The sequence below is a fragment of the Cynocephalus volans genome, chromosome 4 (genome assembly GCF_027409185.1).
Source record: "Cynocephalus volans isolate mCynVol1 chromosome 4, mCynVol1.pri, whole genome shotgun sequence".
In the NCBI taxonomy this organism is placed as follows: domain Eukaryota; kingdom Metazoa; phylum Chordata; class Mammalia; order Dermoptera; family Cynocephalidae; genus Cynocephalus; species Cynocephalus volans.
Genome location: NC_084463.1, coordinates 4,573,747 through 4,588,457, shown reverse-complemented (window position 1 = coordinate 4,588,457; position 14,711 = coordinate 4,573,747). Strand labels below are relative to the sequence as shown.

At 34.4% G+C, this 14,711-nt stretch overlaps 1 protein-coding gene across 2 annotated transcripts in view; it reads right to left on the bottom strand.

Annotated features, from left to right (window-relative positions):
• LOC134374714 (serine-protein kinase ATM) overlaps positions 1-14,711 on the bottom strand; it is a 132,364-nt gene that overhangs the window by 68,334 nt on the left and 49,319 nt on the right. For both annotated transcript variants that reach the window (XM_063092642.1, XM_063092638.1), the window contains exons 21-28: positions 14,116-14,191; positions 13,859-13,989; positions 11,885-12,005; positions 9,994-10,167; positions 8,779-8,948; positions 4,616-4,862; positions 1,751-1,866; positions 516-642 (exon numbers count right to left, since the gene is read on the bottom strand). In XM_063092642.1, coding sequence (XP_062948712.1) covers positions 516-642; positions 1,751-1,866; positions 4,616-4,862; positions 8,779-8,948; positions 9,994-10,167; positions 11,885-12,005; positions 13,859-13,989; positions 14,116-14,191 — 1,162 coding nt within the window. The remainder of the gene's footprint in view (positions 1-515; positions 643-1,750; positions 1,867-4,615; positions 4,863-8,778; positions 8,949-9,993; positions 10,168-11,884; positions 12,006-13,858; positions 13,990-14,115; positions 14,192-14,711) is intronic.

Here is a 14,711-nt window from a genome sequence, read left to right as displayed (position 1 = left end):
CTATTTGCAAACTGCCGATTTCTCTGGGGCATTGTCCCCATAAACTTTTTATAAAGCATCAATGATTTCACCATTCTTCCACCCAAGCATCACCATAAATTTGATGTTTGTTCTTGCTTCAATTTTAGCACAATTCATGTTGCTTTGATAGGGGCTCTTTTCAAACTGATGTCTTATCCTTCTTAGTGCCTCAATCTAGATCCTTTTCATATATGTTATAATAAGTTATTAGGAGTTTATTTGGTGCAAAGAAATTTTGCAATCCATACAGTTTTTTCATGATACACATTTTCCATGAACTTTTTGAAGACCCCTCATATGAACACATTTTAACTAATGCTAACAAGTAAAATACCAAGATATAAACTTGTAAATGAGTGTTTTTCTTTTTTAGTTATTCAGATAAATTTTCCATTTGTTTACTTTTCTCTCTCCAAAGTGTACTTACACAGATTTTTCTAGCTGAAAAAGAAGAAATTCTCTCTTCAATTATTATATTAGTAATGTGTACTCACAGGATTCTTAGAAAGAATTTCTAAAATGCTTTTAAGCTTGGTTTTATGACAATTGCTGATATAGGCAAATGTTGCTTTAATCACATGCGATGGAAAATGAGGTGGATTAGGAGCAGGATCCAAATCCCTAAAAAAGTTATAGGAGAAAATGCAGTCATCATTTTCAAAAAACAATTATCAAGAAGAACAGGTTTTATTGATAGACCAGTGAACTCCCAAGTCAAAATTCACATGATGATAACCCCCAAATTTTAAAACTATTTTTTAACTAAAAAACTATACTTTTAATAAAATCACAAATGACATTACCACAGTCCATATACAATCAGAATATCTAAATACCTTTCACCCTCTATGACTTAAACAATCTTAAATGATTTGTTTAAAATGGTTTGCTTAAGGGCCAGCCCTGTGGCTCGTGGCTCACTCGGGAGAGTGCGGCACTGGTAGCACTGAGGCCGTGGGTTTGGATCCTACATAGGGATGGCGGTGTGCTCACTGGCTGAGCAAGTGTGGAGCAGACAACACCGTGCCAAGGGCTGCTATCCCCTTACCAGTCAAAAAAAAAAAGCAAAGAAAAAAAATGGTTTGTTTAAATAATCTTTTATAAAGTTAATGGCAGCTCCACAAATGAGCCTTAGTATTACTTCACTTCAGGTCTATGCTAGTCATGTAAAAGCAATACTATTTTAAGATACGGCAATGGCACTATTTAGATAGAATAAATTTATATATGTAAAAGTACTTTGTGAGATATTATTACTATTTCACATGCCTAGCACAGTAGGGTATATAAAAAAATAGAGGGTGTTTTCAAATATTTCACAGTCAAGCTGAGAAAATAACTCTAACCAAGGAGGTTTCACATCCAAATTAAATTGTACAGCTAAGAAACTTGGTAAAGAAAAGGTGAACATAGGATCATAAAGAAAGGCAAATCACAGACAAGGAAAAGAAAACCAGGAATATGCATGGAGAAAAAAATTTCAACAGACAACAGCTGGCACAACTGCCAACAAAGTGGCCAAACTAGAAAGTACAATTACTGTGGGGAGACTACAGTAAAAGTGGATAGTAAGTACTCCAATTCAAAGTTGGCTATTTTTAAAGAAACAAGCTTTTAAAAAAGAATATACGTCTAAAAGCTGAAATAGACATTTGAAGGTGACAATCAACAAACTTCCTTAGGAACTTGTGAAGTTGTAGGTAGTTCTCTAAATTTAAAATGTACGTACCCCGAAAAGTCACAGAGGTCAGTGCTTTGGCTGGCACCAGAATTTGTTGGTTCATGTAATGTCATCAATAATTCCACCACAATCTCTGGTAAATTACTAATAAATAAATGATCAATCTGAAAAGACACAAAATTAAGATATTTAATATTTTTATATTTGTGACCTTTAAGATGCCTCAATGGGCTTATGTTAGTGCCTTCTTTCCAAAATTATTCAATGACTATAAAAGAAAATAGACAGCCAGAAGTCCAAGGTCTACAAGACATATAGCTAACTCCATTTTCTTCAATGCAGTGAATTGTAGACTGAGAGGAAGGTAGGGAAATTCTAACAAACAAGTCCCCCTTAATCCAACTCTTTAGTTTAATTTTAAGGAAGCATTTTAACTAAGTCTTCAGCACTAGCATTATACAACAGTACCTCAAAAGGCTCATGGAAAAATTCATATTATCTCTTAATTCTACTTTTCCATGAACTTTTTGAAGTACCTTTATATTCCTCAACCTGGTAATTCTCCTGCCAACCAAATACCCCACTGATCTATACTGCTCCTCAATCTTCATTTTACTTTTGATTTATTTGGGAACTCTGTCTTACTTGTAGAACTTTACTAAGAATTTCCACCAATTGGAAATTCCCATCTTTTTTCTCTGTATGACTTCTCCTCAGACATCTACATGGATGATATCCCAAATTCTGAGGTTAGCTGCTACCCACATCCCCTTTCATCAATAGTAGACTAAAATGCTTCTCCACAGGAGTGGACTTTTCATCAGTCTGCTTCCTGCTACAGGTAGCCTCACAAAAGGCACAGATCACTAAATTTAAAGAATGAATCTGCTATGTTACATCTTGGCCAAATGAATGAGAACTGTTAATTCTTAAAGGTGGATTTATTAACTCTCCAAAAAAGGAATTACAGTGCTCTAAACTAAAAGGTAAATGGCTGATTTACTTCATGAATGAAGAAGTTTGGAAACATATTTCATAATACAAAAAGTCTTTAAGGAGGTGACAAGATAGAAACCTAATGTAAAGATCCTAGCCTTTCCCTAGTTTTAGATCAGTTGTCCACGTAATCATCTCCAAGGTTTCAACCCTTTTAAAATCCAGCCTCATTCCAAAGTATATATGGAATAAGTAAGGAAAAACTAGTCAAGTCTCATTAATATCAGAGGAAAAATTAATGAGTTTCCTTACACATAGTATGATAACTAACGTCACAAGTTTCATATGATTCTCTAATAAGCCAGATCTGTATCATCTAGTCAAGGTACAAAGAAATTGTTCAGATGTCTAGATATAGCCAACAATCTCATTAACTGTGAACATTTCAGGCATTCAACAATTGGCAGTTTTAGAAGACTCAAAGACTGACAATAGTTGCACTAACACTTATCCACAGAAAAAAAGAATCTAAAAGATTGATGCAGAGAAACTATACAATAAACTATAAAAAAAATTAGTTAATGTTAAATGAAATTGAGACTAGCAAAAATTTAACTTATGTCTGCAACCAAGAAGCTAATAAATTATTATTTAATTTATGCCTCTCTTCATTCTTGAGATTGGTGTTTCAATCAGGGTTGAATGCAATCACTTTTCCCTCCAAAACCTATTCTGACTCTGAAAATTATCTTTTGGTTTGAATACATTTAAAAAAGAAAAAGGTAAGATCAGGGATGCTCAGCAATCTAAGCTGGGAGGGGTAGAAGCAGACAGAGTGTCTCTCTCAAATTCCATCCATAACCTCTGGAGTGCCAACATTCTGTTCCAACTGTCTTTTGGGAAAGAAGTGCTCTTTTCACCATTTGGCTCCAGACTACAGATTTACAACCAGTTCTGACTAGGTCCACTTAAGCAATTGAGGCACTTGCTGTTCCAGTTTTTGGTTCAATATAGATAGCTGGGAAACAAACAAAAGTCTCTTGACACTTATCCAATCATAATTCTAATATAAACCAAGTTTGGCTAGTCAGCCCTTACTGACATCCAAAATAAATGAATGAATAAATGACAGAATAAATTTGAAGGGAACAAATCTTTTTTACCTTAAAAATATGTGCATGTCTTTTAATATAAGTTGCCTCAAATAATTTTGGATGTATATAAAGTATTACAAAATAAAGCTTGTCAGATCCTTCTTGACCCCTCCTTTTAACAAATACTTAAAGAGTACTGAAAATATACTAGGTGGTTGGGATACATTAGGAGAAAGAAAGATAAAAATCCTGCCTTCATGGGCCGAGCCCGTGGTGCGCTCGGGAGAATGTGGCACTGGGAGCGCGGCGACACTTCCGCCGCGGGTTCGGATCCTATATAGGAATGGCTGGTGCACTCACTGGCTGAGTGCCAGTCACACAAAAAAAAAAAAGAAAAAAAAAGAAAAAAAAAATCCTGCCTTCATAATGCTTATATTACGGTAGAGAAAAGTGATATAAATATATTTCAAAAGTAAATTATATCATATGTTAGAATGGGATGGTACTTTACCTGGAAAAGTGGAAAGCTTGGTGAGATTCTGAAGAGGAAGTAAAGATATTCTAAACAATGTTCAGTATTACTTGAATTTAACAACCAATTTGCCTTCATGTATTAACAGCAATTAAAATTAACTTTTAAAAAGGCAGAAGCAATAAAATTATTCCAAAAGTTTTTGGGTTTTTTTTGCATGTGTGTGTGTGGTTATTTATGATTAAAAACATTTCCTCTTATTTAAAACCCAATCAAAGGAAGAGAACAACGCATAACAAAAGATTCATGGATTAGCTATGCCAGATAATGATGAATAAATAGCCTTAAAATTTAAAGCTTACATCTCAGATCGATTCGGGGGTAAAAAGAAGATAAAAGTTGAAGTCATACCTGTTTTCCCAAGAAGTTTTCACCTTTAAGGATATCATAGACTTTGGTGGCAGTGTCTCTTTGCTGTGCTATCCCACTGTCTCCTGTACTCTCGTAGGCAAAATAAGGAAGAATATTTACAAGAATCTTTGGAAAGCAGTTGGTTAGAAGACTTTTCCAGTCCTCTTGAATATGACTAGCAATAGACTTCACCTCTTCAAAATGACTTCTAATTACCAGATGTGGAATCAAAACTTTATAAGAAGATCTAAAAATATAAAAATTTAAGATATAGTGTATGTATAACTTTTCGAAGTAAAATTTTATAATATGGTTCTTAAAATAATAAAATGATTTAATATAGTCAGTGATGGAGTGTGGATGTGTTGTCCCCTCCAAAACTCATGTGGAAGGCGTGGCAGCCTCCACCCAGATTCCAGAGGATGTCTGGTAAGCAGGCAGAGACCTGCCACAGGGCTGGAGCCACCATAGAGGTCATCTACTAGAGCAATGCTGAGCAGAAAAGTGAGGTCAGATGCCCCACAGAGAAATGTCTAGTAGAGCCAAGGCAGCGGGGCTGATGCCAGGAGTCCAGAAATGCAAGGCTGGTGGTAACGTGCAACTCAGGCCTCGAAAATCTGCAGGCACCAGCTCAGCCCACTGGGCTGCACCTGGCAGAGCTGTGGAAGCGAGGCTGCCTGAAGCTTTGGGGGCCCAGATGCCCAATTGTGCCCAGGATGCAGGAATTTGAGTCAAAGAAGATTATTTTGGAGCGTTAAGACATAATGTCTGCCCTGCTGGGCTTCAGACTTGTTTGGGGCCTGTTTCTCCTTTCTTTTGGCCTATTCCTCCCTTTTGGAAAGGAAATATGTACCCAATGCCTGTTCCACCATTGTATCTTGTCAGTAGATAAATTTGGTTTTGTTTTTCAGGTTCACAGCTGGAAGGACTTTTGCTTTTGGGCTCAGATGAGACTTTGGACTTTGGACTTTTAAGTTGGTGCTGGAACAAGCTATGAATTTTGGGACTGTTCGGATAGAATTTTGGGATAGTATTTTGTATGTGAGAGTGACATGAGTTTTGGGGGACCAGGGGCGGAATGATGGAGTTTGGATGTGTTGTCCCCTCCAGAACTCATGTGGAAATTAGATCTCCAATGTTGCAGTGTTGGAAACTGATTGAAAAAACTATCCAGACATTTATATGGAATAACAAAAGACCATGCATAGCCAAAGCAATGCTGAGCAAAAAAAAATAAAGCTGGAGGCATAACACTACCTGACTTTAAACTATACTACAAAGCTATAATAACCAAAACAGCATGGTACTGGCATAAAAACAGACACACTGATCAATGGAATAGAATAGAAAATCCAGAAATCAACCCACACACCTATAGCCATCTGATCTTTGACAAAGGCACCAAGCCTATACACTGGGGGAAGGGACTGCCTCGTCAGCAAATGGTGCTGGGATAACTGGATATCCATATGCAGGAGAATGAAACTAGACCCTACCTCTCACCATATACTAAAATCAACTCGGATTAAAGAATTAAATATATTAAAAGAGTTAAAAGACAACCAACAGAGTGGGAGAAAATATTTGCAAAATATACATCTGACAAAGGATTAATATCCAGAATATATAAGGAAGTCAAACAACTTTACAAGAAGAAAACAAGCAACCCAATTAAAAAATGGGCAAAAGAGCTAAGTAGGCATTTCTCTAAGGAAGATATACAAATGGCCAACAGACATATGAAAAAATGCTCAACATCACTCAGCATCCGGGAAATGCAAATCAAAACCACATTGAGATACCATCTAACCCCAGTTAGGATGGCTAAAATCCAAAAGACCCTGAACGATAAATGCTGGCGAGGCTGCGGAGAAAAAGGAACTCTCATACATTGTTGGTGGGACTGCAAAATGGTGCAGCCTCTATGGAAAATGGTATGGAGGTTCCTCAAACAATTGCAGATAGATCTACCATACGACCCAGCTATCCCACTGTTGGGAATATACCCAGAGGAATGGAAATCATCAAGTCGAAGGTATACCTGTTCCCCAATGTTTATCGCAGCACTCTTTACAATAGCCAAGAGTTGGAACCAGCCCAAATGTCCATCATCAGATGAGTGGATACGGAAAATGTGGTACATCTACACAATGGAATACTACTCAGCTATAAAAACGAATGAAATACTGCCATTTGCAACAACATGGATGGACCTTGAGAGAATTATATTAAGTGAAACAAGTCAGGCACAGAAAGAGAAATACCACATGTTCTCACTTATTGGTGGGAGCTAAAAATTAATATATAAATTCACACACACACACACACACACACACACACACACAAAACTGGGGGCGGGGGAGAAGATATAACAACCACAATTATTTGAAGTTGATACGACAAGCAAACAGAAAGGACATTGTTGGGGGGGAGGGGGGGAGGGAGAAGGGAGGGAGGTTTTGGTGATGGGGAGCAATAATCAGCCACAATGGATATCGACAAAATAAAATTTAAAAAAATAAATAAATAAATAAATAAATAATTAAATATACACCCTGAAACAATAAAACTTCTTAAAGAAAACATAGGAGAAACACTTCAGGAAGTAGGGCTGGACACAGTCTTCATGAATACGACTCCCAAAGCACGGGCAACCAAAGGAAAAATAAACAAATTGGATTTCATCAAACTAAAAAGCTTCTGCACAGCAAAAGAAACAATTAACAGAGTTAAAAGACAACCAACAGAGTGGGAGAAAATATTTGTAAAATATACATCTGACAAAGGATTAATATCCAGAATATACAAGGAACTCAAACAACTTTACAACAAAAAAACAAGCAACCCAATGAAAAAATGGGCAAAAGAGCTAAATAGGCATTTCTCTAAGGAAGATATACGAATGGCCAACAGATATGAAAAAATGCTCAACATCACTCAGCATCCGGGAAATGCAAATCAAAACCACACTGAGATACCATCTCATCCCAGTTGGGATGGCTAATATCCAAAAGACTGTGAATGATAAATGCTGGCGAGGTTGAGGAGAAAAAGGAACTCTCATACATTGTTGATGGGACTGCAAAATGGTGCAGCCTCTATGGAAAATGGTATGGAGGTTCCTCAAACAATTGCAGATAGATCTACCATATGACCCAGCTATCCCACTGCTGGGAATATACCCAGAGGAACAGAAATCATCAAGTCAAAGGTGTACCTATTCCCCAATGTTCACTGCAGCACTCTTTACAATAGCTAAGAGTTGGAACCAGCGCAAATGTCCATCATCAGATGAGTGGATACGGAAAATGTGGTATATCTATACAATGGAATACTACTCTGCTATAAAAAAGAATGAAATACTGCCATTTGCAATGACATGGATGGACCTAGAGAGAATTATATTAAGTGAAACAAGTCAGGCATAGAAAAAGAAATATCACATGCTCTCACTTATTTGTGGGAGCTAAAAATAAATAAATAAATACACGAAAAACCAGGGGTGGGGGTGGGGGAGTGAAGAAGACATAACAATTACAATTCCTTGAAGTTGATACGACAAGCAAACAAAAAGGACATTGTTGCAAGGGAGGTTTTGGTAATTGGCCACAATAATCAACCACACTGTATATTGACAAAATAAAATAAAATTTGGAAGAAAAAAAAAGAACAAACGTAAATATTGTTATTGCCAAAATGAATGCATGATAAGGACCAGTATATTCACTTTTATATGACTATCCTTCTCAAAGGCAACTATCTACATACACCCAAAACTCATCCATAATACTACACGTAAAATGCCTAGCAAAGTCCCTAGCACAGAACATGCCCACAAAAGAGGTGCCTTCCCATCATTCTGATACCTAAACCCTATTCTTTATTTGATTCAACCTCTCCATTTTCAAAATTTTCTCCTCTAATGACTAAACAGTACATAGTCAAGCAACAGAAAAGAAAACAAGGCAGAAATATTCAGCCACTAGTAATTCATCTTTGATTTTTTTCAAAGGGAAGATTATCAAATATTTAAGCTCAAAGGGACCTTAAAGATCTATAGTTGGGTGGTGGTAGTGGCGGCAGTGGTGGTGATGGTGAACTGCCAAACATTATTATCTAATTTTAAATTAAACATATTTCACATATGCCATGTATAAACCTACCTATAGAAATCCTCAATATTTGTGTAGTTTAATAAAATAAAAGGAAAAGAAGATAAGGTGTATCCAGTATCTTGAAGGTTTAGCCATTCCAAAACCAGATAATCTAAATGAGAAGTCATGAAATCTTCTAAATGTCTATATCCAAAAGTTTCAGAAACTTTCTCTAAAACCTGCACAAACCAAAAAGAAGTCAATGTTTTAAAAAAAAATGAAAAAAAGAAATAATTTAAATTCTTGTTATTTACAGTAGGACCTTAACACATTCATTTAACTTTTCTATACCTTGATTTTCTCATATGAGAAAGGGATAATACAAGAGAAAATGAGAAAATGTATTTAATATAATTGACATAGTATCTGTCACATAGCAAACTCTTAACATTTGATTATATCTCAAAGGAAGGTCTAAGGTAAAATCATTCTTCTTGGTCTTAAATCCAAATAAGAATAATTCAAACACTATACACAACTTATAATAATTAGGTAGTATAATGGTATACTTTAAAAAACAAAACAAAACTTATTTTAATACTGAGAGATAAAAGGTTAACTTGTCAAAGACTGATTACCTATAAGTTAGCCTACTATAAAGCTTCATATAAACCATGCTGGTAGAGTGTTAAATGGCATATTAGCCCACTGATCTACCATTGATTCATCATGTAAAAATCTGCAATGGGAAGGCATGGAACTTCCCAAATCATGAATGCTCAGGTGGTAGAACAAGGAGGAGGCGAACATTCTACAACATTGTGCTGATGTAATTGCAAGGCTTGGGCCCCAGTCCTTCTCCTCTAATCACATAACTTAAAAGCCTCACAGTCCTAAAATTTGACTTCTGAGCTTGCTAGATCCCACTGTGCTGCCCCAGAATCTAACAAGCAAAACACTAGATACTGCTCTTGTCTCCATGTTTTTCCCTCAGTAAATGCTTTTACAAAGGGCCTGGTCTGTGTGACAAGTCATTCAGCTCTATTAGTTCAACGAATGCTTTGTGAAATGTTCTTAAAATGAATGTAAGAAATGACACTGTGTACAAATAAATAAACCATTTAATGAGTTATTATAACTGCCTTCCAATATTCCCAAACTAAAAAATAAAATTGTTTCTAAGTCTTAAATAAGTGACCACTTTAAAAATCTAGCTTTAACCTTCTTAATTGTTTAAAAGCTACCCAAGTAAGATTATAATAAAAAATATTCATCCATATATACCTTTTTCACGAGGTGAGGTTCTAATCCATTATCTTTCACAGATTTGCACAGGGCAAACAAAGCCTGTTTTTCACAGATAGGGCTACAGTATAAAACCACAGCTATCATCATCAATAAAACAGATCTTCTATTATAAATCTCATCCAGAAGTTCAGGGTTCTCAGCACTGTGGGACTTAAAAAGAATTTTGAAAACAATAATGCAATGTAAACATGTAAACATTATAAATGAACCAATCAGGTTAAAATCAAAAAACTTCATGACAAAGTCTAAGCAGTTTGTGAATAATTTTAAATCCTACACAGATGAAGCTAAGAATAGAGATTTTGAGAAAATATAAGCTTTCTGAAGTGGGAAAGACTGCTCTTTGTAAAATATTAAGGAAAGAATTGCCAAAGGAAAAACATTTCAGTGAGGTATAAAGTATTGTAAAGAAAAAAAGAAAGAAATCGCAAAGAGAGAGAGATTAAAAGCTACTCTTCAACTACCAAGAATAACCCCTAAGATGCTTTTTGTCATTAAGAAACATTAATATACAGCTGTTTATATGTTTAAAAATATCATCTATTATCAAAAGGAACAATAAAATCATGCAACTAGATAGAGTGTACTCCTAGTTTAATAATCAATTATAAAATCCCAACAGGTGTCTACATTCTTCGACTAGCTATATTTGATAGAAGTTTCTGTTCACATTTAGAAAATCTGCCACTCACTGATCTTAGTTCTGTCTTTTGGTAAACAAAAAAGTAAGAACCTAATTACTTTATTAAATGACAATCACTGACTTGTTTGAAAACAGCTATAAGCTTTCCACTGAGTCAATTCCTTCACCTATTCCTTATAAGACACAGACAGACCAATACACTCTCTAATATTCTGGTTTAAAATCTACTTTTACTCACAACCAATATTCTAGAAGTCCCTTAAAAAGTATAGAAGATCCAAGTTCTTCATTCACTTTCTTCATGACAATAGGCTTCTATCCATGAAGAAGTAGAATTTGCTTTTTTGACAACTTTATCACAATGCTGATCCATACTGTGATCTCAAGATATAAAACTTCTTAGGTCTTTTCTAAACAAATTGCTATCAGGTCAATATTTTCCCCTTTTGCAGATCATGGACTGATTTAAAATGCATAATACACATTACCTATATTATATTTCATATTATTTACACTCATCTTTCCAATCTATTGAAATTCTTTTCTAAATTCACATTTTTTCATCCTCTGTCTTTTTCAGTTTCTTGCTATCACAGGTTTGATAGTCATTTAATTAATAACCTCAAATCACTTTTAAAAACAAATCAGGGTATAAATAAATGAATAAATTTGAACACTAGGACAATTTCCACCTTTTTAAGAAAATACTTTATTCTGTAGAGAAATGTGAAAATCACAAGGTTTACTAAGAAACACCAAGATAATCTGATCTTATGTTAGAATCTTTTTCGCAATCCACTTCTACCTACCGTCACCTGTTTTCTTAATTAGCTTTTAATCAGATCTTACACAAAAGGATTTTTTAAATAAAAGAAAGCCATTTACACTCTCATCAAAAACTCAATTTTGTTATTCCCCACAAAAACACTACATGTAAGTTGAACCAAAAGAAATTGCTATTATTCAATCCCTTCTGACCTGTAAATAATGCACTTTCATTCAATTTGTACAGTTGTTTCAGACTAGCATTATATTGCAAACTATGGGATACAAACTGTCTTATGTCAAACTTGGTAAAGTAATATATAAGAGGTCTTCAAATATTTCATGGAAAGATTTGTATTTTCTTTTAATTTCATTTCTCCATGAACTTTTTGAAGTATCTTTGTATAGCATATTCATAGAAAGCATATGATAATAGCAAATATGTGTTACTAAAATTACCACTTCTCTCATTCCCTCCTGAGCTTTCAAGTATGCATTTTCAAAAGCTGCTTGCTGAAGCTTCAAAGGAAGTGCTTTCAATAAACTGGAAGAATCTCCTTGTTTCATATCCTGGAATAATCTTTAAAAACAAACAAACAAACAAAATACCTCAAAAAGTGAAACAAATGTTTTATCTCAAACCCTACTTTCCAAAGCATATTATGAAGCAAAAATAAATCACTGTGTGAGACATACTGACATACTAGCTCTTTTTTCAAAAGACTAATGAAATGTGAGTTCATTTAAAGAGGTTCAGAACAACTACTTAGTATTAGGGTCTTTAACATATAATCCATTTTCTCCTAGAACTGAAGAGTATCAAAAGATATTTCAACTACTGCCCAAAGGTGAACAGCACTGAACTCAAACTATCCTGAAAAGAAAAATCGTTCTCTGGTCAAACACCAATTAGAAGAGTTCACAGACTCCTGTGTTAACCTGCTCTAACACTTACCCACCCCGAAAGTGGGTAGCTTAATGCTTTGATGTTCCATTTAAATTCTGTTTTATGTAATGGAGAAAAGTCGATCAGTGCGTTTTGCTTGATGCTCACATACAATCTTTAGTCAATTTTGTCCTTTGTTAGTACTTAAAATTTTTTTAGTTGTGTTCCTCCAATTCCTCAAGTTTCTCTAACTTCTCTTAAATTAGACGAGCATTAGATATCTAACAAGGTAGACACCCAGAATCAATAAATGCTACTTTCATGTCATTCCTGAATTTATATATTTTTTTAATTTAAGAGATTTTTTTCAAGGCCACTACTATACTGCTTTATTCATTCAACTTATGGATATAACCTCAAACCTTTAACTTCAGCATATATTGTCTATCTTTTACCTGTGAAATTTAATAAGGACTTGAACTACTCTACACATTCATTAGCAATTCTTACAATGCATTACGGTCTTACTGAAAAGAGTTCCAAACCTGAAAAGTAAGACACAAAACCTGATTCATGAAAACATTACTGTCAGAGTACTCAAACTTTGGAGTCATTAGTCCTAACACTTATATTTACATGACTGCTGGGACAATTTCTTTATGATGATCTTCTACTACTAGTCACTTACATTGGACAGTAAAGTTAGTCAAATGATTTTCAGCTTTGATGTTTTTAAAGCATCATGTAATTCTTCTTTTCAAATATACTCATTTATTTTACCAATTGTTATTGAACACCTATCATATGCCAAGTATTGTTTTAGGTGCTAAAGATACAGCAATGAACAGAGGAGACAAAAACCAATGCCTTCTAGGAGCTTATATTTTAGAGGAATAAGAAGAGGTAAATATGTTAAAATACAATATTTCAAGCAGAGATAAATACTACAGAGAAAAATAAAGCAGAGAAACGCTTTATTTATATGAAGTGCAAGATGGGAGAATTTAGAGGCAGGTTGTAATTTAGAGTTTAAAAATCAATTTGTTAACCTGATAAACATGCATGCAGTCCTTAAGAAATTAATATTTGTTTATTCAGATTCTCAAACATAAAACAAATCCCACGACTGAATCATTCCAGAGCCTAACTGTATGTTCACCCAAGTAAATATAATAATTACCACAATAATAAATGTGCTAATTATCGTTTTACAAACTAACATAAAATCATGGTAATAAACAAACATTCTATATCTCCCATAAGTGGTAGTAGACACATCTCATTCAAGTCAACCACTTATCAGCTGTAGCAGTACATAAGTGACTTTACCTCTCTAAGCCAGAGTTTTCATTGACAAATTATAGAAAATAATAGTATCTAAGTGATGGACTTGTCAGAATTAAGAGAAAACATGAATGCCAGCTTGTGGTATATCCAAGATAAATGTTACCTATTTTTAATATGACAACTAGTGAGCAGTGACTGTGCTAGACATTGCATTGCTATCTATGGCATTCCAAACACTTCATGAATACTTGACTCCTTACCTATTGATTGACACTGCAGCCAACATTCGAACTTGGTGATGATTATCAGCAAGAAATTGAGGAAATATTTCATTTACTGGAAAGTCTTTTCCCATCACATTAAGAATAGCCCATTTTGAGTAAGGATCAGCCTATCAGAAAAGAACAATTGAGGTTAAATATGAAACATTAAGAGAATATTCACTCAAAATAAACAGAAACAAAGGCCACTTTAAAAATTTCAATGGAGGCTTTAATAGAAATATGGAATAACTCACCTCAAGCAAAGTTTTAAGGCATTTTACTAGTGCCATTCTTACAGAGAATGTGCATTTCTTCTCCTTTGTGAGATGCCTGAAATCAAGTAAGTATTTCAATGTCAAATAATTTCAACAAAAGCATAGTCACAAAAATCGCTGGATATTAAGGTTATATTATAGGTTGCTTCCAAAATTTTTTCTGTACTAAATTTAATTCTAATTATGTGGAATATGCCAGTATACTCAACTTCCCAAAGATTCAAGCCAAAAGAAATTAGTTTGAAAAAAAGTTAATTTTAATGTATATTATTTGTTTTATAAGACTACCTATTTTTAGCACTATCATACTTCAGCTAACTGCATTATAGTAAACTTGCTCTAAAAAGAAAAATTTTTTTAGAGTTTTGATTATTATATCAAAGATTTGAAAAATCACGTTCTACAGTGATTTAGAAGTCCTTATCAATCAAATAGAACGTGGGCTCCAAATTACATACAGGTTGGAGTATCCCAAATCTGAAAATCTGAAATGCTCCAAAATCTAAAACTTTTTGAGTTCTGGCTGACACAATGCTCAAAGAAAATGCTCATTAGAGCACATCGGGTTTTGGATT